General features: G+C 44.1%; 3 protein-coding genes across 5 annotated transcripts in view; 1 reads left to right on the top strand and 2 right to left on the bottom strand.

Annotated features, from left to right (window-relative positions):
• coro7 (coronin 7) overlaps positions 1 to 13,301 on the bottom strand; it is a 97,708-nt gene extending 84,407 nt beyond the window's left edge. Inside the window, exons 1-7 of the mRNA XM_053443541.1 lie at positions 13,144 to 13,301; positions 10,828 to 10,924; positions 10,601 to 10,681; positions 10,390 to 10,460; positions 9,255 to 9,441; positions 8,180 to 8,256; positions 4,283 to 4,333 (exon numbers count right to left, since the gene is read on the bottom strand). Coding sequence (XP_053299516.1) covers positions 4,283 to 4,333; positions 8,180 to 8,256; positions 9,255 to 9,441; positions 10,390 to 10,460; positions 10,601 to 10,681; positions 10,828 to 10,924; positions 13,144 to 13,203 — 624 coding nt within the window. The 5' untranslated portion in view covers positions 13,204 to 13,301. The remainder of the gene's footprint in view (positions 1 to 4,282; positions 4,334 to 8,179; positions 8,257 to 9,254; positions 9,442 to 10,389; positions 10,461 to 10,600; positions 10,682 to 10,827; positions 10,925 to 13,143) is intronic.
• Positions 13,302 to 14,253: 952 nt separating this feature from the next.
• On the top strand, positions 14,254 to 18,792 carry dnaja3a (DnaJ heat shock protein family (Hsp40) member A3a). 2 transcript variants are annotated; one of them, XM_053443051.1, is made up of 11 exons: positions 14,254 to 14,455; positions 15,109 to 15,245; positions 15,338 to 15,421; positions 15,510 to 15,716; positions 15,865 to 16,017; positions 16,102 to 16,249; positions 16,553 to 16,617; positions 16,795 to 16,923; positions 17,015 to 17,130; positions 17,244 to 17,341; positions 17,988 to 18,792. In XM_053443051.1, the coding sequence occupies exons 1-11, from the start codon at positions 14,254 to 14,256 to the stop codon at positions 18,005 to 18,007; spliced, it is 1,359 nt and encodes a 452-aa protein (XP_053299026.1). In that variant the 3' UTR covers positions 18,008 to 18,792. The 2 variants fall into 2 exon arrangements, with proteins under 2 accessions (XP_053299026.1, XP_053299027.1); XM_053443052.1 differs by lacking the exon at positions 14,254 to 14,455 and adding an exon at positions 14,897 to 14,945.
• A 1,840-nt stretch (positions 18,793 to 20,632) lies between these two features.
• Positions 20,633 to 24,977, bottom strand: hmox2b (heme oxygenase 2b). Of its 2 annotated transcripts, XM_053443534.1 has the most exons (7): positions 24,899 to 24,972; positions 24,302 to 24,480; positions 23,559 to 23,650; positions 23,322 to 23,439; positions 22,720 to 23,211; positions 22,086 to 22,209; positions 20,633 to 21,985 (listed from the first exon to the last, which is right to left on the bottom strand). In XM_053443534.1, exons 3-7 carry the CDS (start codon positions 23,636 to 23,638, stop codon positions 21,858 to 21,860), a joined length of 942 nt encoding a protein of 313 aa, XP_053299509.1. In that variant the 5' UTR covers positions 23,639 to 23,650; positions 24,302 to 24,480; positions 24,899 to 24,972; the 3' UTR covers positions 20,633 to 21,857. The 2 variants fall into 2 exon arrangements, with proteins under 2 accessions (XP_053299509.1, XP_053299508.1); XM_053443533.1 differs by lacking the exon at positions 24,302 to 24,480 and having other exon boundaries at positions 24,899 to 24,977.
• Positions 24,978 to 27,437: the final 2,460 nt, after the last annotated feature.

Raw genomic sequence — 27,437 nt, 5'->3', positions numbered from 1 at the left:
CCTTGGCCCTGCCCAGCGTTCCCTGCTCAAGTCCAAACCCACTCCAGCCCGTGGTCCTCTCTAATTTCACCCAAAGCAGCAGAAGCTTGAGCTGGAAAAGAGGAATCTGGCCCCCAAGTCCAGCAAACTTTTCCCTTTTCCTGTCTCTCTCCTCTTCCACCGACCACAGATCGACAGCTCTACGGCCAGCACTGGCCCAAAACTATGAGGGGTATTTTCAGCACTGTAATTTGAAGCACACATGGTATACACACACACACACACACAGACAGACTACGTACAGAGCCACACACTCAGCAAATAGACAGACTTTGGGGATAGATCAAGAGAATACAATAAGACACGATTAAAGAGAAGAGACAGCAAAAGTCCACAAAGGCACGTGGCTTTACATCCATAAAACACCACAGGGACCAGGTCAGTGAATGTGCCGCTTCTCATTCTATCATTGTCTTCTGAGGAGTAGTGTGGCTCAGTACAGGAAAGTAGGGTGGAGGCCTGACTACATAGAGATGTGAAAGAAACATAACTGAAAACAAGAGGCCAGAGTTGGGATGTTGTGACAGGGAGGGCAGAACCCACTGCAGCAGGAGTGGGTAACAAAAATGTGATTTAATGCTGGGTTAACATTTAATGTTTATCTTGGGCACTGGACGAGTCGCTCGTTCTCTGTACACTGTGTGTAATCTATACCTGGAAAAAAATGTAATGTCGTTATTTTTAACTTAAACAAGTTCTTTTTAAAGCTTTTTACTTTTCCCCTCAGCTTTCACATAAGTGGCCCATGTCTAAATCCGTCATTTTTAAACCAAGAAGAGATTAAATTTGAAAGGCCGATGAAACATACTCGCTTAAATGTTTACTGGGGAAGGAAGAGACAGAAAACGGACAACAAAACAAAACTCTAATCTGAAATTCAACCCAACCTTCAGTGCTGGGACAGGGATGCCACATGTGCACACTCTCTCCAATCTGAGCCAACTATCTAAATACAACCGTCTGTATGCTTGTGCACATGCATATACACACACACACACACTCACTGATTACAGATGAAGTATATACTGCTCCTCCTGTCCAAGACCTTAATTACCCAGCACAGTCTTATTTCCCATAAAAATACAGCAAGAGCAGGGCTGTAATTAGAACCTATTTTAACCCCACCTGTCTCGACTGAATTCAGAGAATCTTTACAAATAGAACCGCGCTGTTTGACACATCACGGCGTAACCAGCTTTGTGACTTAACGAACTTTCACAATACGACCTTCACACACCCTTAAAAAGGGAATATGTGCACATGTCCTGTAAAGACTATATGATTGTTTGATAGTCCTATAGATTGACTTTACAAATCAAAACGTGTATTACATGCAAATACACAGGTGACAAGTCTTTAACCTCAGATTATCAGCTTTGTTTTTTGGGATATACATTCTCTCACTCTGTTAGTTTACTACAATTCAAACACTTTCCACTTTAAAGTAGGGAAATTACATTTAACTCAAATGCTCTGCAGCATTCATGAGATACCCTTCACCAGAAATCTTTTCAGTGGCTTTTCTTGACTTCAACTCACCAGACCTCCCAGTGAGGTTACATATTCAAATAGTTTGGACACTTCCTTGTCCCCCTCTATTTACTTTTGTGGCCACGCTGGTCTTTCCCTGGTATCACATCCCATCTACAACAACAAGCTAAGCAGAGTGGAGAAAGTGATTGAACTCTGCCTCACATCCACAACATCAGTCGCCTTTTATACCAGTCAAATGTTGTGTTATGTTTTATAGTGTTAAACATTGCTTAGCGGGTACATGTAGAAATTAGAGTAACACACTCTACCATGCCTCCAAATTACTGCCTTCAAGTTGTCATGAGCGTGTTTAAACTTCACAGGCTACACCCTTCTTCAGCGGATGGAGCGTTAATAGGAGTGGCGGTGTGCTCCCGTTCTCCAGGGACACTGAGCGTTAGAGGCGCACATGAAAACAGTCAGGGCCGAGGCTCTACCCACTTCAAACTGCAGCCTCCCACTGCAGGACCTCGCGCATTTGAGAGTCAGGAGGGGAGAACAAGAAAGCGAGAGAGCACAAAGCCAAAAAGGGAAGAGCAACCCTCTCATAACTTTGATCTGGGCCTCGGCTCTTCTTCGGTTGGAGGCGGTGAAGCCATGTGCGGTGTTTTTGAGAAGGAGGCCAGTGTGCTGACTCAGGCTTCTGCTCTCCTCTGACTTAGTCTCCGTGCCAGTGAGACCAGGAGTATTAATGAGAAAGTGGAAGACAAGAAGAAAGAAAATAGAGAAAGAGAGAGAGAGAAAAAAAACAGGCTGAAGAGAAAAAACAAGAGCGCAGACTCGGGCAGACTTGGCTGGATGGTCCCTCAGTGTCCTGGTGACCCAGAGCCCCCTTGTTTTGATACCACATTTATAAATGGTCTGTATTTATATAAGCGCTTCACAGTGCAGTAATATAAATGACAGTTAAAACAATATAAATGGTCTGAAGAGCTGAAAGAAATATTCAGATCATTTACTTCAGTAAAACAAGTAATACACAAGTTAAACAACTGCATTTACTTGAGCTACTTTCTATACTGTTGAATAGTATAGTCCATACCAATGCATTGAAGTTTTCATTAATCATGTGTTTCCTATGTAAAAGCCAAATAAAAGTAGTGGAGTAAAAAGTACCATATTTCCCTCTGAAATATAATTAAATGGAAATATAAAGTTGCATAGTAAAAGTACCTTAAGTTGTACTTGAGTATGCGTACCTAGTTTCATGCAACCACAAGAGGCTCAAGGATGGGGAACCTCTCAAATATATTCCTCGTTGCAAAACTAACTTAAGACCTTAGTCACATCAAATTTTCCCTTTCTCCCAGTGATGGTCTGTTGTTCACCACTGTCGACCATCAAAATGAATTAAAAAATGCCATCGACTTGGTCGGAATGTCCCAGCAGCTCATCCCACCGCCACCAGTAACCATTGGGCTCTGACGGGAGACGCCATTTCAGACATACAGACAACCCAATGATAACTGAGTCTAACCTAATAAGGCCCTTTGGCTGCACTAAGTGATTTAAAAGGAACTTCAGGGGAAATAATCCTCATGATGTTTTTTTTCTCCGCTGGCTCCGTGCCCTGTCAGCCCGTGACATCACATGCGTCTGTAACAGTAAACCTTTCAGGAAGGTGTGGAAAGACTCAAAACACGTACAGAGCAACACACCGGAGCATATACACAGAGTCGTGTGTAATAAAGAGATCCTTTCAGAGTGAATGCAATTAATCTGCTGCAGCATGTAGTGCTTTTGCAGGATTCCTTGAGAGAGCCCACGGCCTGAGGCAACCTAAGCATCTCCGTTATCAAAACCCCCTGGGAGGTCCGCGGTCGAAATGTGTGAGGATGTCTGCTCCACGCTGACCAGTCTCTCACAACACTCACCTTCATCACAACACTCATCCTCATCTTCCCTCCACACACACGTGTCCCATCACTCTTTCTCACTGCTGCTGCTGCTTGTGACCGAGGCCTTTTTGGCTCCAAAAAAAAAAAGCACACACACACACACAAAAAGGAGTGGTGTGAGTAGAGAGGTTCATGGTCGCACTGGTTTGCTGTGGGATGGGTACCCGTGGGAAGAGAGGAGCAGCGCCTGCATTCATAAATCAGCTGTAGATGAGTCACTGAGAGGAGCCAGTTAGCCGGTGAGCTCTCCGGGGTTAACAACAACATGTTTATCACTAAATGTAGTGTGTAAGAAAAAAATCTGTTTACAGTAAATGGCGCTGGAGTGACTGGGACCGATTTACTCATTAAATACCTAGATTTTGGATGTGTTTTAAATAGTTCTACATTCTAGGAATGTCTGTGTGCTGGTTGTCAGTCCATCCCTCCGTGGCGCGTATATCTATAGAACTGTTCACCTTGTCGCCTTCAAACTTGGCATGAGTATTGTCAAGGGCTCAAAGAAGTGCAGTGTAAAATATTTATGGCACCTGATATGTTCAAAAATAATAAACTGTGAATAAACAGTTGCTTTGTAGCAGCGACGGCTTTGACCCATTAGGTGCCGCTCACCACAACAGGGCGTTTTAGAACAACAGGAGCTTTCCCGACGACTGATTCTCCAGCAGCTTCAGAGTTCTGAGGACTTTCATAGTTTGGGCAGGTTTGGAATGGGCACTGAACAATAAATCTTTTTCTAAGCTGGAAAAGTGCATTTGATTTCGGAGCGGATAGACGTAGTATTGGGTGTTTTGACAGTTTGGGGAACTTACCTGAACAGGTGTCAGCTGGGCTCTGGGATCAAAAACTCGCAACATCTTGTCCTACAGATACAAAGAGAGAGAGAGAGAAGAATCATGATGACAGAGCTGAAAGAACCTGGAAATGATTCATCCGATGAATGACGCATCATAAATCAGCTTTCGGAACTCAAAAACCCCTTTTGTTTTAAATCACAGCTTGGTTCCTTGTACGGACGGCATGTGACGTTAAGCAACAACGTGCAAGGGCTGTGAGGCAAGTCTGTGGTTTACTTTGATTTGTGAGGAGTGTGAGGTTCAAGAGAGGTTGCAAGGTCAATATTCAAGGTTCTCACAAAGAACAGAGGAACGGAAGAATTACTTAATAGAAACTGAAATATGAACATTAAACATGAAAACATTAGAATCCCTCCACCACAGTTTATCAACGTGATCTCTCTGATTCATCGCGACCTATCCCCGCCCTAAGTGCCTTGACCCTGGTCGGCTCGAACACGCATTCTGCATCAATCACGGCAGCCAATCAGAGAGGCTCCTTCATGAATGAGAGGAAATGGGCCCTAATGGGATCAGGCTGTGACCGGGACATGTGTGTCTGCAACCGTGTCACTCAATACGGCTGTGTGACTGTGATCACAGCGGCAGGCTGACACACGGGGCTGATAGCAGGTAATAAGTGAAAGGGCCTAGACCGAACCGGGCAAACACAATTAACAAATATATGTCAAAGGGAATCAGGAGGCTGACAGTGACACAGTCAAAGACAAAGACAAGAACACACACACACACACACACACACACACACACACACACACACACACACACACACACACACACACACACACACACACACACACACACACACACACACACACACACACACACACACACACACACACACACACACACACACAGATCATTCGGCCTCTAACACGTAACTACAGAATTTTATTCAATCTGGCTAAATCCAGTGGCAGTTTTAGCCTCTGTTCGTTCTGCTAGTTCAAAGGGGATTTATTTGCTATTTATTAGTTAGAATAGCAAACGTAGGTTTTTCCTGATGTGCTGTTTTTTTTCCCCTGCCTCTCCATCTGTGTGTGTATCGTGTATGTGTGTGCAGCCCACCCACGAATATGATGCCCCAGGGCTATGTCTTCAGGGCTCTGCGACCTGGGCCTAAGCCAAAGGCTCAGATAGCGATGTGGGAAGACACACACACACACACAACACACACACACACACGCCTGGGCATAAGAACCGACCTGTTGCAAAAATGCCAAATTCTGGATATAACCACCTCTGACCTTAGCATTCTCCAAGTGTACCACCCTGAGACATCGATTTATTGTTGCAGCTCTTGAACCTGACATCATCTGTGCATACAATCCTATTCAACCCATCACTCAATTCTCTGCTCTTAACACTCCTGAGAATAGATAAAACATATGTCTCCTGTACATTAATGCATATACAAGTATAAAATTCCCCCATGACCTTTATTTATTGGCATTTTACCCTAATTAGTGTCACACAAACAACAACATATGAGAGAGGACAGGCAAGCGAACACACAAATGAAGGGCCACTCACATACAGATGTGTCCCCTAAGCAACCAAACAAACACACTCGAGCAAACACACACACACACACACTAAAGCCTATGACAATAGCCCGTACAAACACACATTCAGACACTCACACACCACATCGACTCATAAATGCACAGATGGACGAGCAGGAGGTGTGTGTGTGTGTGTGTGTGTGTGTGTGTGTGTGTGTGTGTGTGTGTGTGTGTGTGTGTGTGTGTGTGTGTGTGTGTGTGTGTGTGTGCAGCTGTTTAATCAAAGTGATAGAGCCTCATTCTCAAGCTGCTGTTAATGAGTTTTCACTGCTCGTCTGCTGCACACAACTTTCACTTTTGTGTAAACACACACAATCGGTGGGAATCTCGGGCCACTGATGCTCTCTACACTCATCAAACACACTGGGCCGACGACCTCCCATTCCTAATCTCCCACGGATACCAGCGCTGAGCCTGTTGCGATGGTTAATTTGAGACTATGGGATGCCTTCATCGTTTATTGAATCTCACTTCTACAGCCTGATAGCGGTTATAAGGAGCCGGTGACTTTTAAATTTAAAGGTGGACCGTGGACCATAAATCCAGCGGCACTCCATTTTCAAACAGCACACCACCCAGGTCAGCCGTTCATTTGGATAAACACAGAGTTTCCTCCATCCCAGCCCACAGTACCTGTGGATTCCCCTTCGCCAAACTGAATGGCGCCTTTCTCCCTCCAAGTGTGTCATAAATATACATGTCTCTCGGTCGGAGTGAGGCCCATCATGATTCCTGCTCTTTGGGGCGGTGGTCTCCCCTTCATCTTCCCCCATCCCAGGCCTGTACCCCCAATGTTTACTCTACAGGAGGGCTGGGGGGGATTGGACCCACATGTCTGCAGGCCCTATTTGCTTTAATAAGCTGGATTGAAGAGATTGAACGCGGTCTTTTGGGTTAAATGACACCAGAGCCCGAACGGGTAAGAGCCTAAGAGCCCCCCCCCGGCTCTGTTCTTGTTCCCATCCCCCCCCCCCCCCCCGGCTCTGTTCTTGGTACCATTCCCCCCCCCCATGCTCCCTTTCCTTCCAGGTGCCTTGTTCTGTCAAGCTGCACTGAGGCCGAGGTTGATCTGGTGCATTACCCTGTCAGAGTAATTGTCATAATTTGGAGGTAGCATGTGATGGGCGGAGTAATTTGTTACTTGTCAGAGCGAAGACAAACAAGGGAGATTGGCCTGACAATCATGCCTGTTAAGTGCGCACATTTGTGTCAACGTTTATTTGGTCTCCAACAGCAGTTAGTTCATCAGATTTGATCTCTCGTAAACACCGGGGGCCGCTGTCTCATTTTAACATCAGTCTATGTGTACTTTAAAAAGCTCGGAGATATTAACTCGAGTGCGCAGTCAGATGGTTATTTTAATCTCCTATAAAACCAAATATATTCCTGAAACAATCTCAACCCATAAACCCCTTTTTTCGCTGCCCCCTACTATTACGCCCACACCACCTCCCTCCTTCCTCTTCCTACACAACGCACTAACAACTTAATGGAAAGGCCTTCAAGCGCTGTGATTATTTCCTGATGACACCAATGAGTACAGCCATATGGACGCATAAAAAACCCCAAGGAGACTTTCTCCCCTTTTTGGAGCTTTTTCGCGTACGCCACATAACTACTGTGCACGTCAAAACAATTTGGTTTTTTTGGGGCCTGACGTGACTTAAGCTTGCATCTAGGGACAGTTAGGTTTAAGAGGGTATACAGGGCTGTGTACTGTGGATAGAGATTTAAGGTCAGGTGGGGTCAGTACAAAACAAAAGCCATGACAGATTTATCCTTCGCACTCGGGCGTGTTCTCTTGTTAGTGTCGTCATTGCCAAGTTAAAACAGTTTCCAATCTCCACAGGCTCTCTATCAACCTAGGCCAGGATTTTCTTTAACTGCTTTGTCATCACTATTACCGTATTAAAACCAACTGGCTCTTAGGTATTTTACGTCATCAGACTTTCCAACTTTATTCAATTTTTTTCCCGGTAAACAACTGCTCACTAATTCCTAATCAAATGTATGATGTGACCTCCACCCTCTTTTATGAGCATCACCTCTGTTGACATCTGGATGAAATAAACCTCATATAAACAGATAAGGAGCTGCAGAGGGCTAAAGTGAGGCAAGTTGCACCGAATGTGAGCCAATGGCGGCATCTAGCGGTCACTCACTGCAACTACAGCAATACCTTGAGATATTCACAAATGAAGATGGCGAAAGGGAGTGAAACTAAATGCAGCTTGTTCACTTTATCACGCCTTTGCAATACACCAGGTGCAGTGTGAGTTGCCCTCACCTTGCAGGAGGAGGCCAGCAGAGAGCCGTCCCGTTTCCAGCTCAGGCTCTGCAGTTGGTCACCGTGCTGCTCCAGAACTGCAGACGCACATGTCAACATTAGTGAGGAGACAGGAGCAGGAGGACTACAGACGCAAAACACATGTTAGACAGGGACAAAATGGTGCAAAGAATAAAAAAACATGATCACACAAAGACTTAGCACAGATTGACAGGGCAGGGACGAGATGAAGCCGTAGAAAAAGCACATGAAAACCTGAAAACACGTAATAACACACCAAAGATGGGGGTGATACACATCAAGGAATGGATCATACGTCTTTACAGTTAAAGCATATGAGAGAGACTGAGAGCGTGACACACATTAGCTTGCAGTGCCTTAAGTGTGCACAGGGGTTAAGACACAGACAAAGTGATGTGACATGAACTTAATTAGTAGAGATAAACACTTTTTTAAACACAGAGGCACTTATTCAAATATAGATTGTGTCATCGTTCAGATCTTTTTCCTTAACTGCATATGAATGTGGAATGGGAGTGATGTAAGAGGGGGGGGGGGGGGGGGGGGGGGGGTGTACGGCTCACAAAAAGTTTTATCAGCAGTGAGCAGCAGCAGCCAGGCCAGCTGTCATGGGAAGGAGGGGTGCTTGCAGTGTTGGGGTGGGGTAGGGATGGGGGGTGTGGTGAGGCCAGAGGATAGTGACAACATCCTGAGGCCAGTCTTGGGAGACTGGGACCAGGACTGCAAACCAAAACATTACCTCTGCTGCTCCAGCACTGAGACAGAGCCACAGGGCTGTAAAACGTAGGCAGTGTCAGTCAGACAGTCCCCAAAGAAAGAAAGAAAAAGAAAAAAAAAGAAAAAAGGGAACCAACCACTTCACTCGACTTTAAATATATACTTTGGTTAAACACAGACACAAAACAGGCCACAACGAAACTTAATGACTAACTGACAGATACTAAAATGTTTAATGTAATAGACAGTGCAGGATGTGCGACAAAGACAGAACGTGTGAGTGCTCACGACCAAATGTGTGTGAGCGTGTGCAGCTCAGGCCGCCAGCTGTAGCTACCTGCTAAGGGTGCGTCCTGGCGGCTGGTGTCCCAGATCAGAGGAGACTTGGCGCTGCCGACAGCCAGTAAGCCAGAGGAGGTGGGGTGGAAGAGCACCAGCTCCAGCCTGCCCTGCCCTGGATGCAGGGTCAGCTCTGGGCTGCTGGGCTGCTCCAGCTCTGGATCACACAAACGCCACAGCTTCACCTGCACAGTGGAATATAAACAAAATGATGTGCACTCACATTTTATAAAAGCTTATAATTCATGGTGGAAATAGTCCTCAGACTTCAGTGAATTCCTGCTCTTTTGGTCATCAAATGAAATGCTTATGATCGGTAAACTCAGGTGTTTTTACAGCCACATCCGACAAATCAGACTTGTGTAATCAAGATTGTGATTAGTTCTGCTGAAGTTGTGCAGGCCGGGATTAAAAAAAGATCAGTACAGCAGGTAGCTCAGATGTCAGGGTGCAGCATCACACCAAGAGATGAGAGAAAGGTTGGGGTTTGTACTTAAATCTCCTCCAACCCTCTCTCTGAGTCCAGCAAAATGAAAACACTGAACGTAGCACGCTGGAGTAGCCAGAGGGTCAGCATCCAGATCAGGTTTGGATTTCTAGCTGATGGGAGCAGACGAAGTGAAACTGTATGATTATGCGTCAGTAAAAATAAATCCCCTGATACATATTTCAGAGGTGGGTGCATTCTCTCAGTCTGGCTCTAATTTCACTTGCTCAGCATCAGGCTGGTGAAAAGGCGAGCAGTGAAAGTGAGCTGCAGATGCTGGGCACTGCGAACAACTCTGGCTTGTGTGTTAAAGGTCCATGTGTGGCAATGGTTGGTTGAGACAGTTATCTGAGGTAAACCAAGTTGCTGAGTCTGGAGATGCAGGCTCACACCCAGCAGATTCCAGAGAGCCGGGTCACCTGTGGCTGAGAATAACGTGCCGAGAGCAAGGGAGTCATCATAAACTGAGATGGTTTATGTTGTATTTCAATTCTTGCCAGGAACAACAAAGCCATAGAGGATGGACAGTGCACTTCGGGTTAAGTTTACTGCAGCAAAACAAAGGCAGATCGATGCTAAGAAGGAGAGAAAGGCAGGAAGGAAAAGGTTAAAGACAGAAAGTAAACGACTCCACCGATGAGCTCACCATTTCATCTCCGGAACATGTTGCCAGCAGATTCTCATCGAAAGGAGAAAAGTCCAAATCAGTTATTAAATCTGGGAAAGGGGAAAATAACAATTAGATGGATCACAGCTGTGTAGGCTGCATGGTTAATTTCAAGGTATTTGTTTTCCTAATGTGACTCAGTGTCCTTCCAGAAAATAATGTGCCGATAAAATCATGAAGAAAAAACTACCAGAGTGGCAGGAAATCTGAGCGACTGTCCATTGGCCATCTGCACCAGGTTTGACTGAAGACAGGCCCAGCAAACCTCCACCTGGAGACACATCACACAAACAAGACAGAGACATTTCAAAATAATGTCCCAAAAATCCTTCCACGCCACTGAAGCACTTTGCTCAAACTGCAGTCGGTGGACTCTTCTTCTGGTGCAAACCGCTGACCACTCTTTTGCAGCCTTACCAGCCTGATCGGTGTTGAAGGCCACAAGCTTGGAGCTGGCTTTGATGTGGTTCCCCTGGGAGGAGAAGGAACCGGCCCGGACATTGTTGATCCACTCCTGGAGTTGAAGACACAGATCGCACAAGTCAGAGAGCAGCAGAGCAGAGGAAGCAAAACAGATAATTAGGATCAGACGACACCACAGAGGGGAGAATCAGTAACTCATCAGACCACAGTGTATAAAAATGCAACTTGACAGATGAGGAGAATCACGAGTGCAGATGTGACGTGTGCAAACAGGAGAACACCAGCCAGCTGCACTGAAAAACCCAAGATAAGAACATGTCCGGCTAATCTGTTTTCATTAGGAGCGCACGACCACGTTGGTGTCAAAGCACACAGAATAAAAGACCGACATGAACAGGGAGGATCTAGTTCAGAGCACGTAAACACACACGCAGACACACACAAGCTCCTCTGAGAGAGTGTTGAGGAAGTGGGAGGGCCCCCCCCCCAACCCGAGTTGCACAGCACAGAAACTCTCAAAGCCTCTTTCATAACAAGAACAAGGCGAGAGCAGCAGGAAGACAGAGTGTCCGCACAACATGCTCCAACAAATTCTCCTCCGCGGCTCCTCAGAAAACTGTTACGAGACCAACCCTGACAGACGCTTGGCCTGAAGAGTGCAATTAACAAGAGGATGAATTGGAGGAAGGAGCATCTTCTCCTGCATGGATAATATTAAGGACACCATCTTTTACACAAGGGCCATCGTTACTGTGAAATCCATTTTGGTTACTAGAAGGAAATAGAGTTCAAACCTTGACCAATTCCCCTGAAGTCCCCTTTATGAAACCACATTTGAATTTCACCAATTAAGGAAATTAAGGAAAATGTCGAAAAGCACCATCTCACAAAAAGTGGGCATCCCTGACCAATACAGCTACCTTCCAAACAGTTTTATGATAATCAATTCAGTAGTTTTTGCGTAATCCTGCTTAATAACATACAAACAAACAAACAGAGGAAAATAGAACCTCCGCAGCAGAGATCAAATGTACAATATCTGGTCTTTTCGGCCTTTGTCATCGAGGCCTATACACAGGAGGAATACAATGGGACACCTCAGGGTCTGCCTCAAGAAAAGACGTCACAAGAAATCAATCCCTGTGACTTATCTCTCACCATGTGGAAATTTGAAGCTGTTGTGAAAAGAAAAAGAAAAAAATCAATAATCGTCATATCTCTAAATCCATCCTATCAATAAACCTCCTCTCACAACCTTTACACCTTCGCCCACATTTTCTCTTTGGACTGGAGCAGCCACATTAAACTGGCCTGTGAAAGGGCCGGTTTGACTTTCACCACAAGCAAAGCACCTCATGCTGCTGATCCTGTGCGGGAGATTGGAGAGAGAGAGAGACATACCGAGACCATCCAGTGTCTCTGAATGTACATGCCAAACATGTTACTGCGTCAGTAAAAAACAAAGGGGGGGGGGGGGGGGTTACATAGTTCACCTGAGCGAGGACAGAGCTGCAGGCAACTTCAAACAAATTAACCTGAGGATGATTATTTTAACGGCAGACCATGAGCCCTATAGTTTCTGTCCACACCGAAACTCCCTGATTACTGATTTAATTTTGCACATCTTATATTTAATTATTTTAGCCATGCAAACTACTGCAATTTTGCACACTTGTCTCTTATTTTGTCATCTCTAAGTGTCTCGCTCTATGTGCAATGCCCTGGACATGCTGCTGTAACACAATCATTTCCCAATTTGAGATCAACAAAGTACATCCATCTATCTGTCTGTGTGTGTGTGTGTGTGTGTGTGTGTGTGTGTGTGTGTGTGTGTGTGTGTGTGTGTAAGAACACTACAGGCCAGACGAGCTGCCTCTTGCACCAAGCAGGAGAGCCATCACTTGAAGGGAGGCTTCTTCAGACTGCCACATTGTTTTTTGAATTGTTTCATTGAGTGACACAGGAAATCTGCGCAGAGAGGCAGAAGTGTCCAATCAGAACCTCTGCAGGACAAAAAGACTGCTGAGGAGCAAACTCAGTGATCTGTGGTATAATGGGACGGTTGTGATTTGGCCTCGTTGTATGATCAGATGAAGCAGATCAGTGCAGACACACGGCTCCTGGTTCTTCTTCAGATTCCGCTTCAGATCTCCCCCCTGTGCCTCTCTCCTCCAGATGCAGGAAGTTCCACATCCCTTGCAGGCACAAACACGCTGAAGTAGCGCAGCTGCTAATAACCAGTGCTAATGTTAGCTAGGAGGGAACATTCGAAAACAGCTGGCTCTGCCCAGACGCTCGGGAGCTACTCACATCTTTCTTGGGGATTTTCGGAGTGGTGTTTTTGAATTTGGAGGTCTTAAAGCGGTTCATGCTGCACTCTCACACTGACTGTCGAGCCTTCCGGGTGTGTGTGTGCGCGTGTGTGTGTGTGTGTGTGTCACTGCTCCGCTGTCTTCACTGGGATCAGCTGACAGCTCGCCCAGCCGCCTGTCTGCTCGCTTTGTTCACCGGAGTAGTTTGGTGGGGCGGATTTCGGCTTTTATCCCCCACTGTGCTGCCAAGCGCTCCCCTGGTGGATAAAACGTGCGCATGCTTTTTGTACGTTATAAAGGACAACCCCATGGTCACTTGTTTCTAGTTCTGTTCCTCTTTTAAAATAAAATAATATAACAAAATCCGCTGTCGTTTTTCACTTTCTTTGAATTCAAGGAACTTCTCCAGTGAACAACACGCAACAAATAGATTGACAGGAAATCAAATAAAAAACTTTTAAATGAAATAATACAACGATACACAAACACAAATGTATTTGCAAAGCTTTGTAGGGTTTTCCAATTTAACAGCTTTTTGTGAGAGCATTTAAAAACGGATGCAATTTATTTGTCTATGTTTACAGTCAGCTTTAAAAACAACTTAAAATGTTATCACGTATTTAATTCATGCACATACAATTATTCAATTACGATGTAGTATAATTAGTTGTGATACTTTGAGAAAATGCCCTAAATTTATGTGAATTACGTCGACGTATTACGAGAATGCATGGTTTGTCTTTGCTGCTCATATCTAAATATATCTCGAACACTATGACTTTATTCTCAATTAATTACAACAAAGCTAAATCTTCCTCTTCTCAAAATATATTTATCTAATAGATATATTTAATATCTATATCTAACATCAAACTTTATTCTCGTTATATCAAGACTTTGTTTTCCCTCGTGTCTTTTTCCTGCTGACACCTGATATTGTCGTCATAATTAACGAAACCAGAACAAAAACTAAAAAAGAGCAAGTGATTTCAGACCAAGACGTTTCGTTCAGAGAGCAGCATCTTGAGTCAAATTTAACATCTTTGTTGCTTCCGGTGCCTCCCACTCTCTTCCGGTCATGCGCAGTGGGTTCGAAGCGACTGAAGAAATGATGGCGGCTGCTCGCTGCTCCTCACGCTGGATCACAGTGTTGGTGTCCTCTGGCCGCCGCCGGGCCGCCGGGGCCGCAGCGGGCGTCGGTCATGGAGGAGTCCGCGGTGTCTCCACCGTGGGCGCGGATACAGTGTGGCGGGCGGGCGGCGTGGCGTGCGGCGCTGCAGGGAGAGCCGTGACATTGAGAGGGCTGTCAGGTGAGTGGTGCATTCGCCTTATGGCCTGGGCTAGGCTAGGCTAGTTTTCTACAAGTTTATGCATGTGACGCAGTTCAAGACAATAACAATTAGCTTTAAAGATACGAAGACATTATAACTCAAACGTTTTAGCTTCGTGCTTGAGCTGATCACGAGAGATCGGTGTTGCTAACTGGGATCTGCAGTCATCAGGTTGAATTTGACCTGTCAGACAGACATTGCTAACATTTGTTTTTGCTTTTGCTATTTACTCACCAACAATAAAAAAAAGAAACAATGCAGACCTGCTAAACAACCGCATTTCAATGTGTTGTCAGTTATCAAGTCATGATTAAACTGCTCTTCTCCTCTATTTACTGTGGTTAATGATGTTTATGTTAGAACTGACAGGACATACAAACAGCAACAACAGGAAGACACTTTTTTCGAATTAAATATATCGTAATGACAACAATGATGGAGCAAGACACGGCTGCAATAATAACTGAAAGTAAGAGACAGATATTCAAATGCAAAATACTAATAACAGTGAACTGAAAAAGAAAAAAAAAAGAACCACCCATCTTTGTTATTAGCTGGTCTGCACCATTCTGCTTCATTCCTTTTTATATGAAACTATCTTACCATTTAAATCTTAATAAAATACTTTTCAGGTCTCAAATCCCCCCATGCAGTTTGCACACACAACTTTCACACGAGTGGTCCTGCGAGCAGCAAGCAGGACTTCTACCAGATCCTGGAGGTTCCTCGCGGAGCCACCCAGAAAGAGATCAAGAAAGCCTACTACCAGGTCCGTTCCTGCCCGACGTGTGTCCACGGGCTGCTCTGGTTCTCAGCTGACCAATCCTCACAGTAGTTGACGGTGTGTTTGTTCTTCCTCAGATGGCCAAAAAGTACCACCCTGACACCAACAAAGAGGACCCGCAAGCCAAGGAAAAATTTGCTCAGCTGGCTGAAGCTTACGAGGTTTGTTCTCACTCTTTATTGGTTGTTCCCGCAATGTTGTGTTTTCTTTTTGCGATGCACTGTTTAAAACCTTGTCCCCGTGTTTCAGATCCTGAGCGACGAAACAAAGAGGAAGCAGTACGACACGTACGGCTCAGCGGGCTTTGACGCTGGTCAGGCTGGTGGAGGGCAGCACTACTGGACTGGACAGAACAGCAACGTGAATCCAGAGGAGCTCTTCCGCAAGATCTTTGGGGAATTCTCAGGAGGACGAGGGTTTGGTGACTTCAATGCCATGTTCGATCAGCCACAGGAGGTTAGTGGGACACTGGAAAAAAGGACTAAAGTCAAGGAGAGCACCTGATTTTGCGTTTTAGAGCTCACCTGATTCAAATTTGGTATTTTTTATCTGTGTTTAATGCAGATTAATGATTTTCTAACTCTCTCTTGTTGTCTTGGCGCAGTACATCATGGAGCTGACCTTCACTCAGGCAGCAAAGGGAGTCAACAAAGAGATATCCCTTCAAATGGAAGCCACCTGTCAGCGCTGTGATGGTAAGGGCCACGAACCAGGCACCAAGGTCCAGCACTGCCACTCCTGCAACGGGTCCGGCATGGTGAGAGCTCTGAACCGCCGCCACTCGTAAAGGTGTTCACATGTGTGTCGCATTACCAAACGTGTGTATCGTCCCCACCTGCAGGAGACAGTGAACACGGGTCCGTTTGTGATGCGCTCCTCATGTCGCCGCTGTGGAGGCAAAGGCACAGTCATCTCCACTCCCTGTAATTCCTGCCGTGGGGCCGGACAGACCAAGCAGAAGCAGACTGTGACGGTCCCTGTGCCTGCAGGTCAGTTACATTCCACTGCCTTTATTTTGGTTGATATACCCCAATTAATTAGTTTTATATATCCATGTTAAATACAGCTGTAGATTCATTATGCTTGAATAGAAAAATAATGGGAGAAATAGTTTTTACTTCTCCAGATGAACGTGCTCTGTGCTCTGCATTCTGTTTTTGTGCTTCTTATCACCAAGTGATCATGAAATATTAATGAGAAAGTGAAAATGTTCACACACACACCATGAGAAAGGAAAGTCATCATTTTATGTAGCTTATGTGTCACCACCTGACTCTGGTTTTTGTTTCAAGGAGTGGAGAATGGTCAGACTGTCAGAATGCCTGTTGGCAAGAAGGAGATCTTCATCACGTTTAAGGTGCGTATGTCCAGAAAGAGCTCTCCACGCAGTGCATGCTTTCCTTGTTAATAGGATTGTGTTGTATGTCTGCGTGTGGACATGTAGGAGATATTGAGCTGTCTGAGCTCTTAAACTCAGCAACCTGGGTGTCCTGCTTTTTTGAAATCCTTCTTTGTGCTCTGGTTTGGTGTCCAGGTCCAGAAAAGTCCAGTGTTCAGGAGGGACGGTGCCGACCTTCACTCTGACCTTTATGTCTCGGTGGCACAAGCCGTTTTGGGCGGCACGGCCAGAACACAGGGCCTTTATGAAACGCTCAACTTATCAGTAAGCAGACTAGTTCATTCTTTGGGGGAACATCAAACACATCCTAAAAGATGTGGCTAGATGGTTTTAATTTGAACTCTCCCTTCTTCAGATCCCTGCAGGAATCCAGACAGACCAGAAGATCCGACTTGCAGGGAAGGGAATCGCCCGTGTCACCGGCTATGGCTACGGTGAACACTATGTCCATGTCAAAATAAAAGTACCCAAGTAAGGCAAACACACATCTTGTTCATCTATTTGTATAACTTATTATGAGAAAAGAGAGTTCTCCAAATCACAATGAACATAAATAAGTAAACAGAAGTTATTTTCGTGTGCAGGACACTGACAGACAGACAGCGGGCTCTGCTGATGAGCTATGCTGAGGACGAGACAGATGTGGAGGGGACGGTGAGCGGCGTCACTAACACCACTACAGGTAACAGGAACACTCTCACTCACAAATTCACTTTTTCTCTTACCTGCCAGTTCCTGCTTTCCTTTACTGAGATGGGGTTTAAGAAGGGCTGGGCGATGTGGGCTGGTTAATTTGGCTGACGCATTGTAAATCATCCGGGTGAGGGCTGCAGTGTGAGGCTGGGTAAAAACATGGTGGGGGGGTTACTTTCTTCTTTCAGGGGGGCTTATGGGTCCTTAAAAAGTCTTTAATTAAATATTGAAATAAAAATCTTTAAACTAATAAATTGTCTTGCGTTCAGATTGGATGAGTCTTAATTATTTAAGGCATGTCACCTCTAAATCTTATCATAAAGTTACTCCACTGTGCCAGACTAAAGAAGAAGAGTTATTATTTCCTGTTTGCACTGCATCGTCTGTCTTTCTCTGGTTAAGTTAATGGGTTAAACAAATACCTCTCTAGCAAGCCTGCTAGCTAGTTTACGAACATGGGGATTCAAGCTTGACAACCAAGTGTACTCGTGGTGGTTAAAGTCAGTGGCTGGAAGTGCTTCTAAAGAAAAATATAGTTGTGTTAAAAGATTCTATAAGTTGGGACAATGGGGAGATCAAGTTTTAAAGTTGTTGAAAACCAAATCTCCAACAATTTCATTTTTCTTTTCTTCAAGGTAAAAGATCCTGGAATTGAGAGACTCCACCTGCAGGTCGGCAGGCGGAGAGGATGAGGACAGTGTAAAACAAAGAAAAGGGGACAGAGGCTTGAGAAGCAGTGGGTGGTGGATGAGGACTATGAGGGTTCTGGATGGATCAGTAGGGACCCACCTATCACACCCCGCAGTGGATAAACAAGAGGATTGCCTTTTCTTTTTATCTGCCCAAGGTGATCCTCCCACGAGGGGATGAAGCAGCCACTCACCTCTCTGTCCAATGTCCACGGAGGATACTTTGATTACAAAGACTGGCCATTTATATTATGAGTGTGCGTGTGGGTTTTCTGCTGAATGCCACAAGGTTACAGAATCAATGTGCACAAAAAATTAATTATTGTATTGACAAAGAATAAGAACAGTCAAAAGTTTTTATTTGGGATTAAATCGATTAAACCGATTAAATCGCCCTGATGCCTTTGTCCATCCGTATGTTTTTCTTGTGTTTTCATCCATTTCCAATTTAATTCTCAGCAATGTCACACATCGCAGGTCCAATGTCGTCAGACTCAATGTTTACTTCTGTGTTTTAAGTGTTGGACAGTGAGGGAGTGTCTCCATTTCTCACTCTCTCTGATGTAGGATTAAAAAATGGAAATGTCATTTTCCTGACAGTCACCCTCATCTGTCGATCCTTTAACTCCGGCATCACTTTGGTGTTTGAACTGTAATAAAATGTATGCATAGACAGCTAGATCATACACACAATATGTCATATAGAGGAGATATACTGTACAGATACAATAAAGCTATGGTCTGGATAAAAGCCAGTTTTTTGTAAATCTTTTAAGTAATAGTACTTAAACCTGTTATATTTATCATATTTGTACAGATACGGTTCAACCTCATCATATGCATTTCTAACATTACAAACGACGTGTAGAATTGCTTTTTACAGGGAGATTGTATCAGATTAGATTGCATTGCACATGTGCACCTAATAAACCTGCATTTTTTTTTTTTGGAGTAGCTGTAATATTATCCCCAGTGATCCTGTGTTGAGACGTTAATGAGGTCACTCATTTACCTATTAGGTTCTGCTTTATATAACATATTCCACAGGGTCAATAACTGGTTTCCAGAATATGAAATGTGATTTCCATCAGCTACTTAAAGGAACAAAAACATAAACTTCTGTACAATTACTGCTGATTAGTTATGAAGCATTTTGTCATGAAAGATATTGAAATTTCCACTAGACGGCACAGACATCTTCTGAGTGTGAATGTCTGTACCATACTGTCAGTGGTCTGTGCCAAATTATACAGAAGACCATCTGGCTGCCATTTGCATATTACTTTTCAGCTTACATATGTCAATGCCTCATGGTGACGAGTACATCTTTCATGAATGTCTCGACAAAATGTCCTCCCCTGCAGTAGAAAATCTTGAGGTAAATTTAATTTAATTAAAAAAAATCAAAACTGAATTAATTAAATTAAATTAAAATTAAACTAAACTAAACCAAACTACATTAAATTAAATTAAGTTAAATTACATTAAATTAAATATAAAAACAATTAAATTTAATTTAAAAACAAATTATTTTATTAAATTAAAATTAAATTCAGTTTTTATATTTAATTAATTTAAATTTACGGACATCCTGCCAACTTTGAGAGTTCCGTATATGGCCGGCATGAAGACGGGGAAGGAGTGGGGTTTGAACCTGGTCACACTACTGACTAGGCCACAGCGCCTGCTGGGTCCCATGAGGAACTAAGCACACTAAGTAGATGGACAAATTATCGTGTGTGTGTGCATCCGTGTCATTGTATGCTGCTTTTGATACACACATACAAATATTTCCTACTTTACTACATATATTTGACAGCCTTATTTAAAAGTTACTTTTACATTTTTTAATTTTAGATACTGGATGATTTAACATGCTTTCAAAACCTATTGTTAAAAGAAACCCAGTAGTTTCCAACCTTGTCTTCTGACGCCTACAAGAATCATAGTCTGCTGCTGCTTGTTTGCACGTGATGTCGTGAGGCTGCCCCCTGCTGGTTGCTGGGTTCCTCTGCTGCTCTTGCTTGGTTTGTGCAGCGTGGATTAACTAAAGTTGTCCATAAAAGAAAATCTTTATTATCCTTCAAGGGCAATTTGATGTACAACCAGCAATCAGTGCACGACAAAAATAAACCAATATAAACAATTTACATAAAACACAATATAAAAACCCCATAGACTTAGTAGCAGGGGAAAATTAGCAATAATACATGAATTGATAAGTCGACCAGCAGAAAATTACCTGTCAACTATTTAGATATTCTAGAAACATTCTACTTTTAATTTCCTGTTGTGTTTCTTATTAATATTAATGTTGGTGACATTTCCTTGATAAATGGGTGGAGGTTTTATTACCTCTGCTAAGGAGGTTGTGTTTTCATCTCTGATTTGTCAGTAAACGGGTTAATGTTATAAACTACTTGACCAATAACCACACAACTTGGTAGAAGGAAGCTGCGTGGATCAGAGATGAACCTATACGGCTCTGTTGAGCTCTACTGAGTGCCAGTCTAGTGAACAACAGCTGCACTCCAGCTGTTGTCCTGAATGAGCTTTGCTAATGAAAGAATACTACATAGTCACATGCAGTATGCGTTGAGAGCACATCATCCTGGTTTAATTGTAACCATCAACACATATCCTTTGGTACTCTGTGTGAAACAAGCATACTGTGTCAGGGTGAAAATTTAAATTAATTACACTGCATACAGTACAAGCGACACAAAAGCTTTGTGCTAACAGGAGAAAACTTCCTTCAAAGTCATACACAACACAATATGGATGATGGGTACACAGTTGTAGCGATGGTGGATACAACATAAAACAAATGAGATGTAAAAGACCTCATACATAACTAACCGTCAAGTAGATATACTACAGCTCTATTAGAAGAATGAAGATAAACCATTAATATTAGAAGAAAATGTCCTTCTCAAACAGAGAAACTGTCTCTGTTTACACCTTAAACTTAATATAGGTTAAAAACCGAAAGCAAATAATTAAATCATTTCAACATGCATCAGTAGACATTCAATTATCTGAAATAGTTTGAATAAAACATGCACTTGTCAAAGTGTAGGTGTGCTATGTCTTGAACAACAGCTTCCTATTCCTATCACTTGTCTGTGCACATGTACTAACTTTCTGGAGGCCAAGTATGAAAAAAAGAACTGAACTTGTGTAACAGTGTATTGTATTCTCAGATTATGTTTGGAACCGTCATCAATGTGTACAGGGACGTTTACACACACTACATTTTAAAAAGCACTGTTGCATTTTAATCAAACTTAATTTCAAATTTAAATGTTTAAAACAAATTTGTGCTTTTCTATGCACAGCCTCTGCATAGTATGTTTTAGCATTAATAGGTGCATCATTGTAAGCTGTAAAGCCAGTTACAGTTTTTAAGTGGGTCGCATCAAAAAGTCATTTCAAGTAAACTATTCACACAATGTGCTTCTGTGCCAGTATCAGCAAACAGCTCCAGAAGGTTTTGAGGTATGACCAGATACTCTGAATGGACATCAATTGGAGGGATAGTATAAAGGAAGCGGAGAAACTACACATCAAGGCATAGCATGAGAGATGGATGGAGTTGATGTGCTAATAGTCCAATAAAACCAAGTATATTTCCTGTCAGCTTCCCTCTTTAGCAATGTGCAATATTGAATTAGCTTGGACCCCTAAAGAACGTTTGTATTAAACTATGAAATGGTCTCAATCTCCTTATTCGCCTTCCCTCAATGTTTCTCCTCCCTCTCACTCTCTCTCTCTCTCTCTCTCTCTCAGCAGCAAAATGACAGGCTGGAGGTGGGATCACATCAGATACCATGCAGCGAATCCAGCCAGAGCAGCAATCCAAGTCGCAAACAGAACCTGTCCCGTTGGGTGTCGGAGTACGGCCATGACGAGTTGACCGGCATATGCCGTTCCACTCGACGCCGCTGGAAGCACAAAAAGAGAAAAACAAACCTTAACAACAACAACCCCACAACAGTTCCTCATAGCAGCATGATGCATACAAAGAGAAGTATGAAAACCTACTCATTTTGGCAGCATAGTAGGGACATTTGCTGATGTCACCACCCGTGGCTCCGTGGACAGGCAAGCCAGCATCTAAAACATCCTCCTGGATGGTTTTCCCCATCTCTTCCAACTCCTCGAACACCTGCCAGCACAAACACACATGCATATGTATTGTTATCAATGTAGTTGCGTACTCAAAGTATGATCATCATTTACCAAACTGATATAAAAAACAATCACAAAAGGCGAAGACAAAGGCTGTTAATAATCAATACAGACAACCTCGGTAAAGGGCTGAGCGATTAAACGATAATTAACGCAAAATAACTTTTCCTCTATAGAAATATAATATACGGTCGATACAACGTTTGACACACAACACAAACAGTTAATCACAATGAGAGCAGAGCCGTGCCGGACCAATCATGTGGCTGGATTAGCGTTACAGCCACGTCAGGTTAGGTTGATGCACACAGCACAGAGCGTAGGAGCAGCAGCTGGCAGCAGCAGCACACCTACTAATGTTTGGGCTCCTGCAGCCTGATTCCTGATTACCTAATTTAACCATGTCACCATCACCACCTGGGAACAAAACACCCAACAGTAGCTTTTCTATTTTCTTGACCTACTTTCCTCCTGCACTGCCTCTCACCTCCATGTTGAAGTTGAAGGCTTTCACGGCCTCCCCCACGAGCCTCTTCTTGGTTTCCATGTCTAGTTCCAGCTCATTCATTCGGCTGCGGTACAGCTGCTTGAAAGCTTTGGCACTATGGATGGCATCGAACTCATAGAACTCCAGGCCCTCTCCTGTGGTGGGAAGCTTCAAGGCCCTCTGCGCGACTTTCTTCAGCACCTGGCCCCCAGACAGGTCCCCCATGTAACGGGTGTAGGCGTGGGACACCAGCAGCACTGGGTCCTCCTGTCCCACTTGGTGGATACGGTCCACATAGTGCTGGGTGGCCGGGGAGCAGCTGACCTGGCTCTGCCACTCTGGACCATAAAAATACTCTAGGTCACGGGCCAGAGCTTCATGGCGACTCAACTCTGCGGGGAAATAAAGCGGGGCAAAGTGGGGGTGGTCCTTGTTCCTCTCGATCTCCTCCTCCATGGCCTTGTAGGTGTAGTAAAGAGCCACGGCGCCGAGCTGGAGAGTCCAGACAGAAAAGTGAGATATTTGGCTTTTCTCCTTTTAAATATTTCTGTTTTCTCTTTTACCTACATATTTATCAGTACACTTTTTACCCCCAAACTGACCTTGAAGAGCTCTTTGCGGATTCGTCCCCTCAGGAAATCCTTCACAAACTGGGTGTTCTCCGCCTTTTCATGGACCTCTTTGGTCCCCGCTGCCAGCACCTCAGACAGGTCTTCAGGACTGGGGAGAGGGACATAAAACAATAACAGGAGCTATAACATGTGTTTGACAGAAACAACCTGATTCTTCTGTAATGTTATTCCTCATTGTCCTATGATAGACGGTAACACGGCATTTACCTGAGGCTGTCCTCTTTGTCTTCATACACAGGCCCCGCTCCATTGGACACACTCTTTGTCTCCATACTCTTTGCTGACATTAGTGGTGTGCTCTAAGTGAAAATCATTAATGTAGCAGTATCACATTAGAAAAAACAATGTCATCAGATATATTTAAGATTCATCATATTTTAATTGTACATATGCGATTTAATCTGAAATATATATATTTTGTAAATCACAGCAACAACAACACAGGAGCCAAGCATATATGATATGAGTCACAGTAAGAACTACACTCACGGGAAAAGGCTACAGAACATAATGTACCCCTTATGTTTTGTGGAAAAAGAGACTGCCAGAATTATTTTAAAGTTTCCTTTTGAGAGAAATCGTAATTTAAAAGGCATAGTTCACCCCAAACTATGCCTTAACAGAGGGTAACAGAGGCGATTTGGCAAAAAACATGTATTTTCAAGTAGAACATGAATGTCGGGTTTTACGGACACTTGGATGACACCTCAGTATGAAGTCATTTTCTGTTGTTTTTCTACGTTTGAAGTGTCGGTCACCAGTTACTGCAACTGTATTGGATTTGGCTGCAACGCTCTTTACCCCCGAAACTCCAAAAGTGTTCTGTGGACTTAAACCTTCTATCGGCATAGTCGCGAGTAAACTTTAATTTTTGGATAAACGAATCCCCTTATGTCCCAAATAACAGATAGAACGGTTTCTTATATTCCCCAGTCTCTGTTGATCCTTACCCAGGAGGAAGCAGCGATCTAAAGAGAAAAGAGGGGGGGGGGGGGAGCTGATGTCACCCCACTTCTATTCACTGTAGCCGTTGTTGACGATGATGACGTTGATGATGATGGTGGTTGTCAAAAGAAAGTTTCCTTCTGTCAGTTGGTTGAGTTGCTTGAAACCTTCCACCTCGTTTACTCTCAAAGGGACACAAAGCAACGTGAGATTTAAAAGCTGACCTTTGTTTACAGGCTTTGTTTACACATCAGCACATCATGCAGAGCAGCTCGGGCCCTCAAACACCGACTGTTGGACGCAGCTGATTCGAGATCTGCGCTTGTGTATTTACTGGATTTAACCAAAAAGCCCAGCTCCTTGTTTCTGATCACAAACAACACTGTCACGTCGCCGCTCACTTCTGACAACAGCTAACTTTACTAGCCAAGTTAGCTAGCGGCCGGCTAGCGTTGCAACAAGCTAACAACCCAGACTGAGTTCCGGCGAGCGTTGTCACACTTCGTCACAGCGGAGACGCGTCCGCTCGTCAGTCGGGTTCGGTTCCTGCGTCGCCACATCGGGAGGTTTTAGCTGCTGTGTTGACATTGAGCTCAACTCACCTTCACACCGACACGGTCCGTCCACGACTCACGGGCTGGAGGCGGAACCGTCCGGTCCGACTGCGCCGCCTGTCGGCCCGGCCCCGGTCAGGCGCTGGCTGCCCCCCTGCAGAAGTGCTGAGGAGGTTAAACAAAACAACAAAAAAACATACAGACCAGCACAAAAGTTTGCACCTCTTGCACAACAAAGAGCAACACGGAGGCACAATGTGTTCACACAACATGGAGTCGATGCGTTTCTCAATCTGCGTCATTCAGATAATAAGTCCTTTATTAGTCCAACAATGGTGAAAAGTCCAAAAGACATCAGCAAGCAATAAGTAACATGCAATACTTTAGTGAAATGAATATATATATATATATATATACATAATTTTTTTTAAATATAGAGACATATGAAGGTAATTAGACTAGTATATACAGTGTAAAGACAGGAAGAATTATATGCAGTGTGAGGATATGTAGAGTGAATGGATTGCACATGAACCGCTGATATTGACAGACAGATAAATATGGCATAGTGAATATCGCACAGTTGAGACTTAAAGGTCCAGTGTGTAAGATGTAGTTGAATGGGATCTATTGGCAGAAATTGAATATAAAATAATCCTAGTGTGTTTGCCCAAATTCTAGTTTTCTTTACCCTAGAATGGGCCCTTTATGTTTAAATACTTTTTATTTACATCAGGAGCGGGTCCTTTCTACGGAGGCCGCCATGTTTTTACGGTAGTCCAGACTGGACAAAATAAACACCTTTTGAGTTTTGATGACAACTGAAGGCTACCACAGGTGCTCTGTCATGTTTGGAAGAGGATGGGGTGAGGTGAGGGGTATTCAGCTGCAACATGCAACTCAACCACTAGATGTCACTAAATCCTACACACTCAACCTTTAAACTAAGTGTTAAAGTGCAGTGCATACTCATTGTGGTGTTTTAACCAGGAGCAGAGCTGGTTGTGTGGTCTTACTGCTGCAGGAAGGAACGACCTGCGATACCGTTCCTTCAGACACTTCCTCTTTTTATTGCCATGTATATTTGCACATACAGGAAATTGCCTTGGTGTGGTTGGTGCACTGTACAAACAACAATATACAAACAACAATTTAAAAACAACAATATAAAAACAACAACAATATTGAACAACAATATATACTGTAAGAGAGTTTTGTGCGGTTCTAAGGTGCCTAGATTGGTGATAATTCCAATAATATAGAGATATAAATTATGTGCGAGGCGGGGGGGGGGGGGGGCGTCAGCAGAGTCAGTGTGATACAGAGTCAGTGTGATGCAGGGGGCTTGTTTGTGAGCCCCACTGCCATGGGGAAAAAACTGGAAAAACATCCTCTGCTGGGCCTTCTTGATGATGGAGGTGATGTTCTCCGCCCACCTCAGGTCCTGTGCGATGATCGTCCCCAGGAATCTGAAAGACTCCACTGTTTTAACTGGGAAGTCGCACATGGTGAGGGGAGCTGTTTGGGCTGGGCTCCTCCTGAAGTCTGCTACCATCTCTACAGTTTTTAAAGCGTTCAGCTCCAGGTAGATCTGGCTGCACCAGGAAGCCAGGCTGTTAACTTCCTCTCTGTAGGCAGCCTCGTCCCCATTGGAGATGAGTCCAATATAGGTTGTGTCGTCAGCAAACTTCAGGAGTTTGACAGAGGGACGGCTGGAGGTGCAGTTGTTGGTGTAGAGGGAGAAGAGGAGAGGAGAGAGCACACAACCTTGAGGGGCTCCAGTGCTGATGGTCCGGGTCTCAGAGACAAGCTTGCCCAGCCTCACGCGCTGCTTCCTGTTGGTCAGGAAGTTAGTGATCCACCTGCAGGTGGGCTCAGGTCAGTCAGCTGTGTCAGCTTATCCTGGAGAAGAGCTGGGGAGATGGTGTTGAATGCGGAGCTGAAGTCCACAAACAGGATCCTGGCGTAGTGGAGTCCCATGTTGACTGCGTCGTCTACGGACCTGTTGGCTCTGTAGGCAAACTGCAGTGGGTCGAGGAGGTGGTTGGTTATGGTCTTGAGGTGGGTCAGCACGAGGCGCTAAAAGGTCTTCATTACTACAGAGGTCAGGGCGACTGGTCTGTAGTCATTAAGGCCTGTGATCCTCTGCTTCTTGGGAACGGATTTTCAAACTAAAATAAAGTATGTAACTACTGAGTAGACTGAATGACCGAGTGACAGATGCAGGGGTTGAGAAGTCTCATGGCCTGGAGGAAAAAACTGTCTCTGAGCCTGGTGGTTTGGGCCCAGGCTCAAACCACCAGGCTCAGACAGATGGCAGCAGGCAGAACATTGTTGTGTGACTGGGGTGATAGGGGTCTTTCATCCCCATAGGGTTCTTTGATAATAAGTCTTAACAAACTATGGAACAGCTCAATCAGTAAAACATTTTTCTGATTGATAATGTAGATTGTATTCTTTTAAAAACAGCCTCTTTCCAAACAGTGTGGTCAGCTCAAATTAAATATCGCGATTAAGGATTCTGAGGCAGTTTCGAAGCTGTGTCCACTTTATAATATTATAATATTAAAAAGTGGACACATCAGTT

The sequence above is a fragment of the Pleuronectes platessa genome, chromosome 16, assembly GCF_947347685.1.
Source record: "Pleuronectes platessa chromosome 16, fPlePla1.1, whole genome shotgun sequence".
Classification (NCBI taxonomy): domain Eukaryota; kingdom Metazoa; phylum Chordata; class Actinopteri; order Pleuronectiformes; family Pleuronectidae; genus Pleuronectes; species Pleuronectes platessa.
Note: the sequence above shows the minus strand (reverse complement) of the source record. Positions and strands in the feature narration are given on the sequence as shown.

Excerpts from the sequence above, each read along its gene's own strand:
- dnaja3a (XM_053443051.1), top strand. The coding sequence starts at position 14,254 with ATGATGGCGGCTGCTCGCTGCTCCTCACGCTGGATCACAGTGTTGGTG. Across the intron at positions 16,618-16,794 it reads AGATCTTCATCACGTTTAAG|GTCCAGAAAAGTCCAGTGTT; the intron begins GTGCGTATGTCC and ends TTTGGTGTCCAG. Across the intron at positions 17,342-17,987 it reads CGTCACTAACACCACTACAG|GTAAAAGATCCTGGAATTGA; the intron begins GTAACAGGAACA and ends CTTTTCTTCAAG.
- hmox2b (XM_053443533.1), bottom strand. The coding sequence starts at position 23,638 with ATGTCAGCAAAGAGTATGGAGACAAAGAGTGTGTCCAATGGAGCGGGG. Across the intron at positions 23,212-23,321 it reads TCCGCAAAGAGCTCTTCAAG|CTCGGCGCCGTGGCTCTTTA; the intron begins GTCAGTTTGGGG and ends TGGACTCTCCAG. Across the intron at positions 22,210-22,719 it reads CCTTCAACTTCAACATGGAG|GTGTTCGAGGAGTTGGAAGA; the intron begins GTGAGAGGCAGT and ends TTGTGCTGGCAG.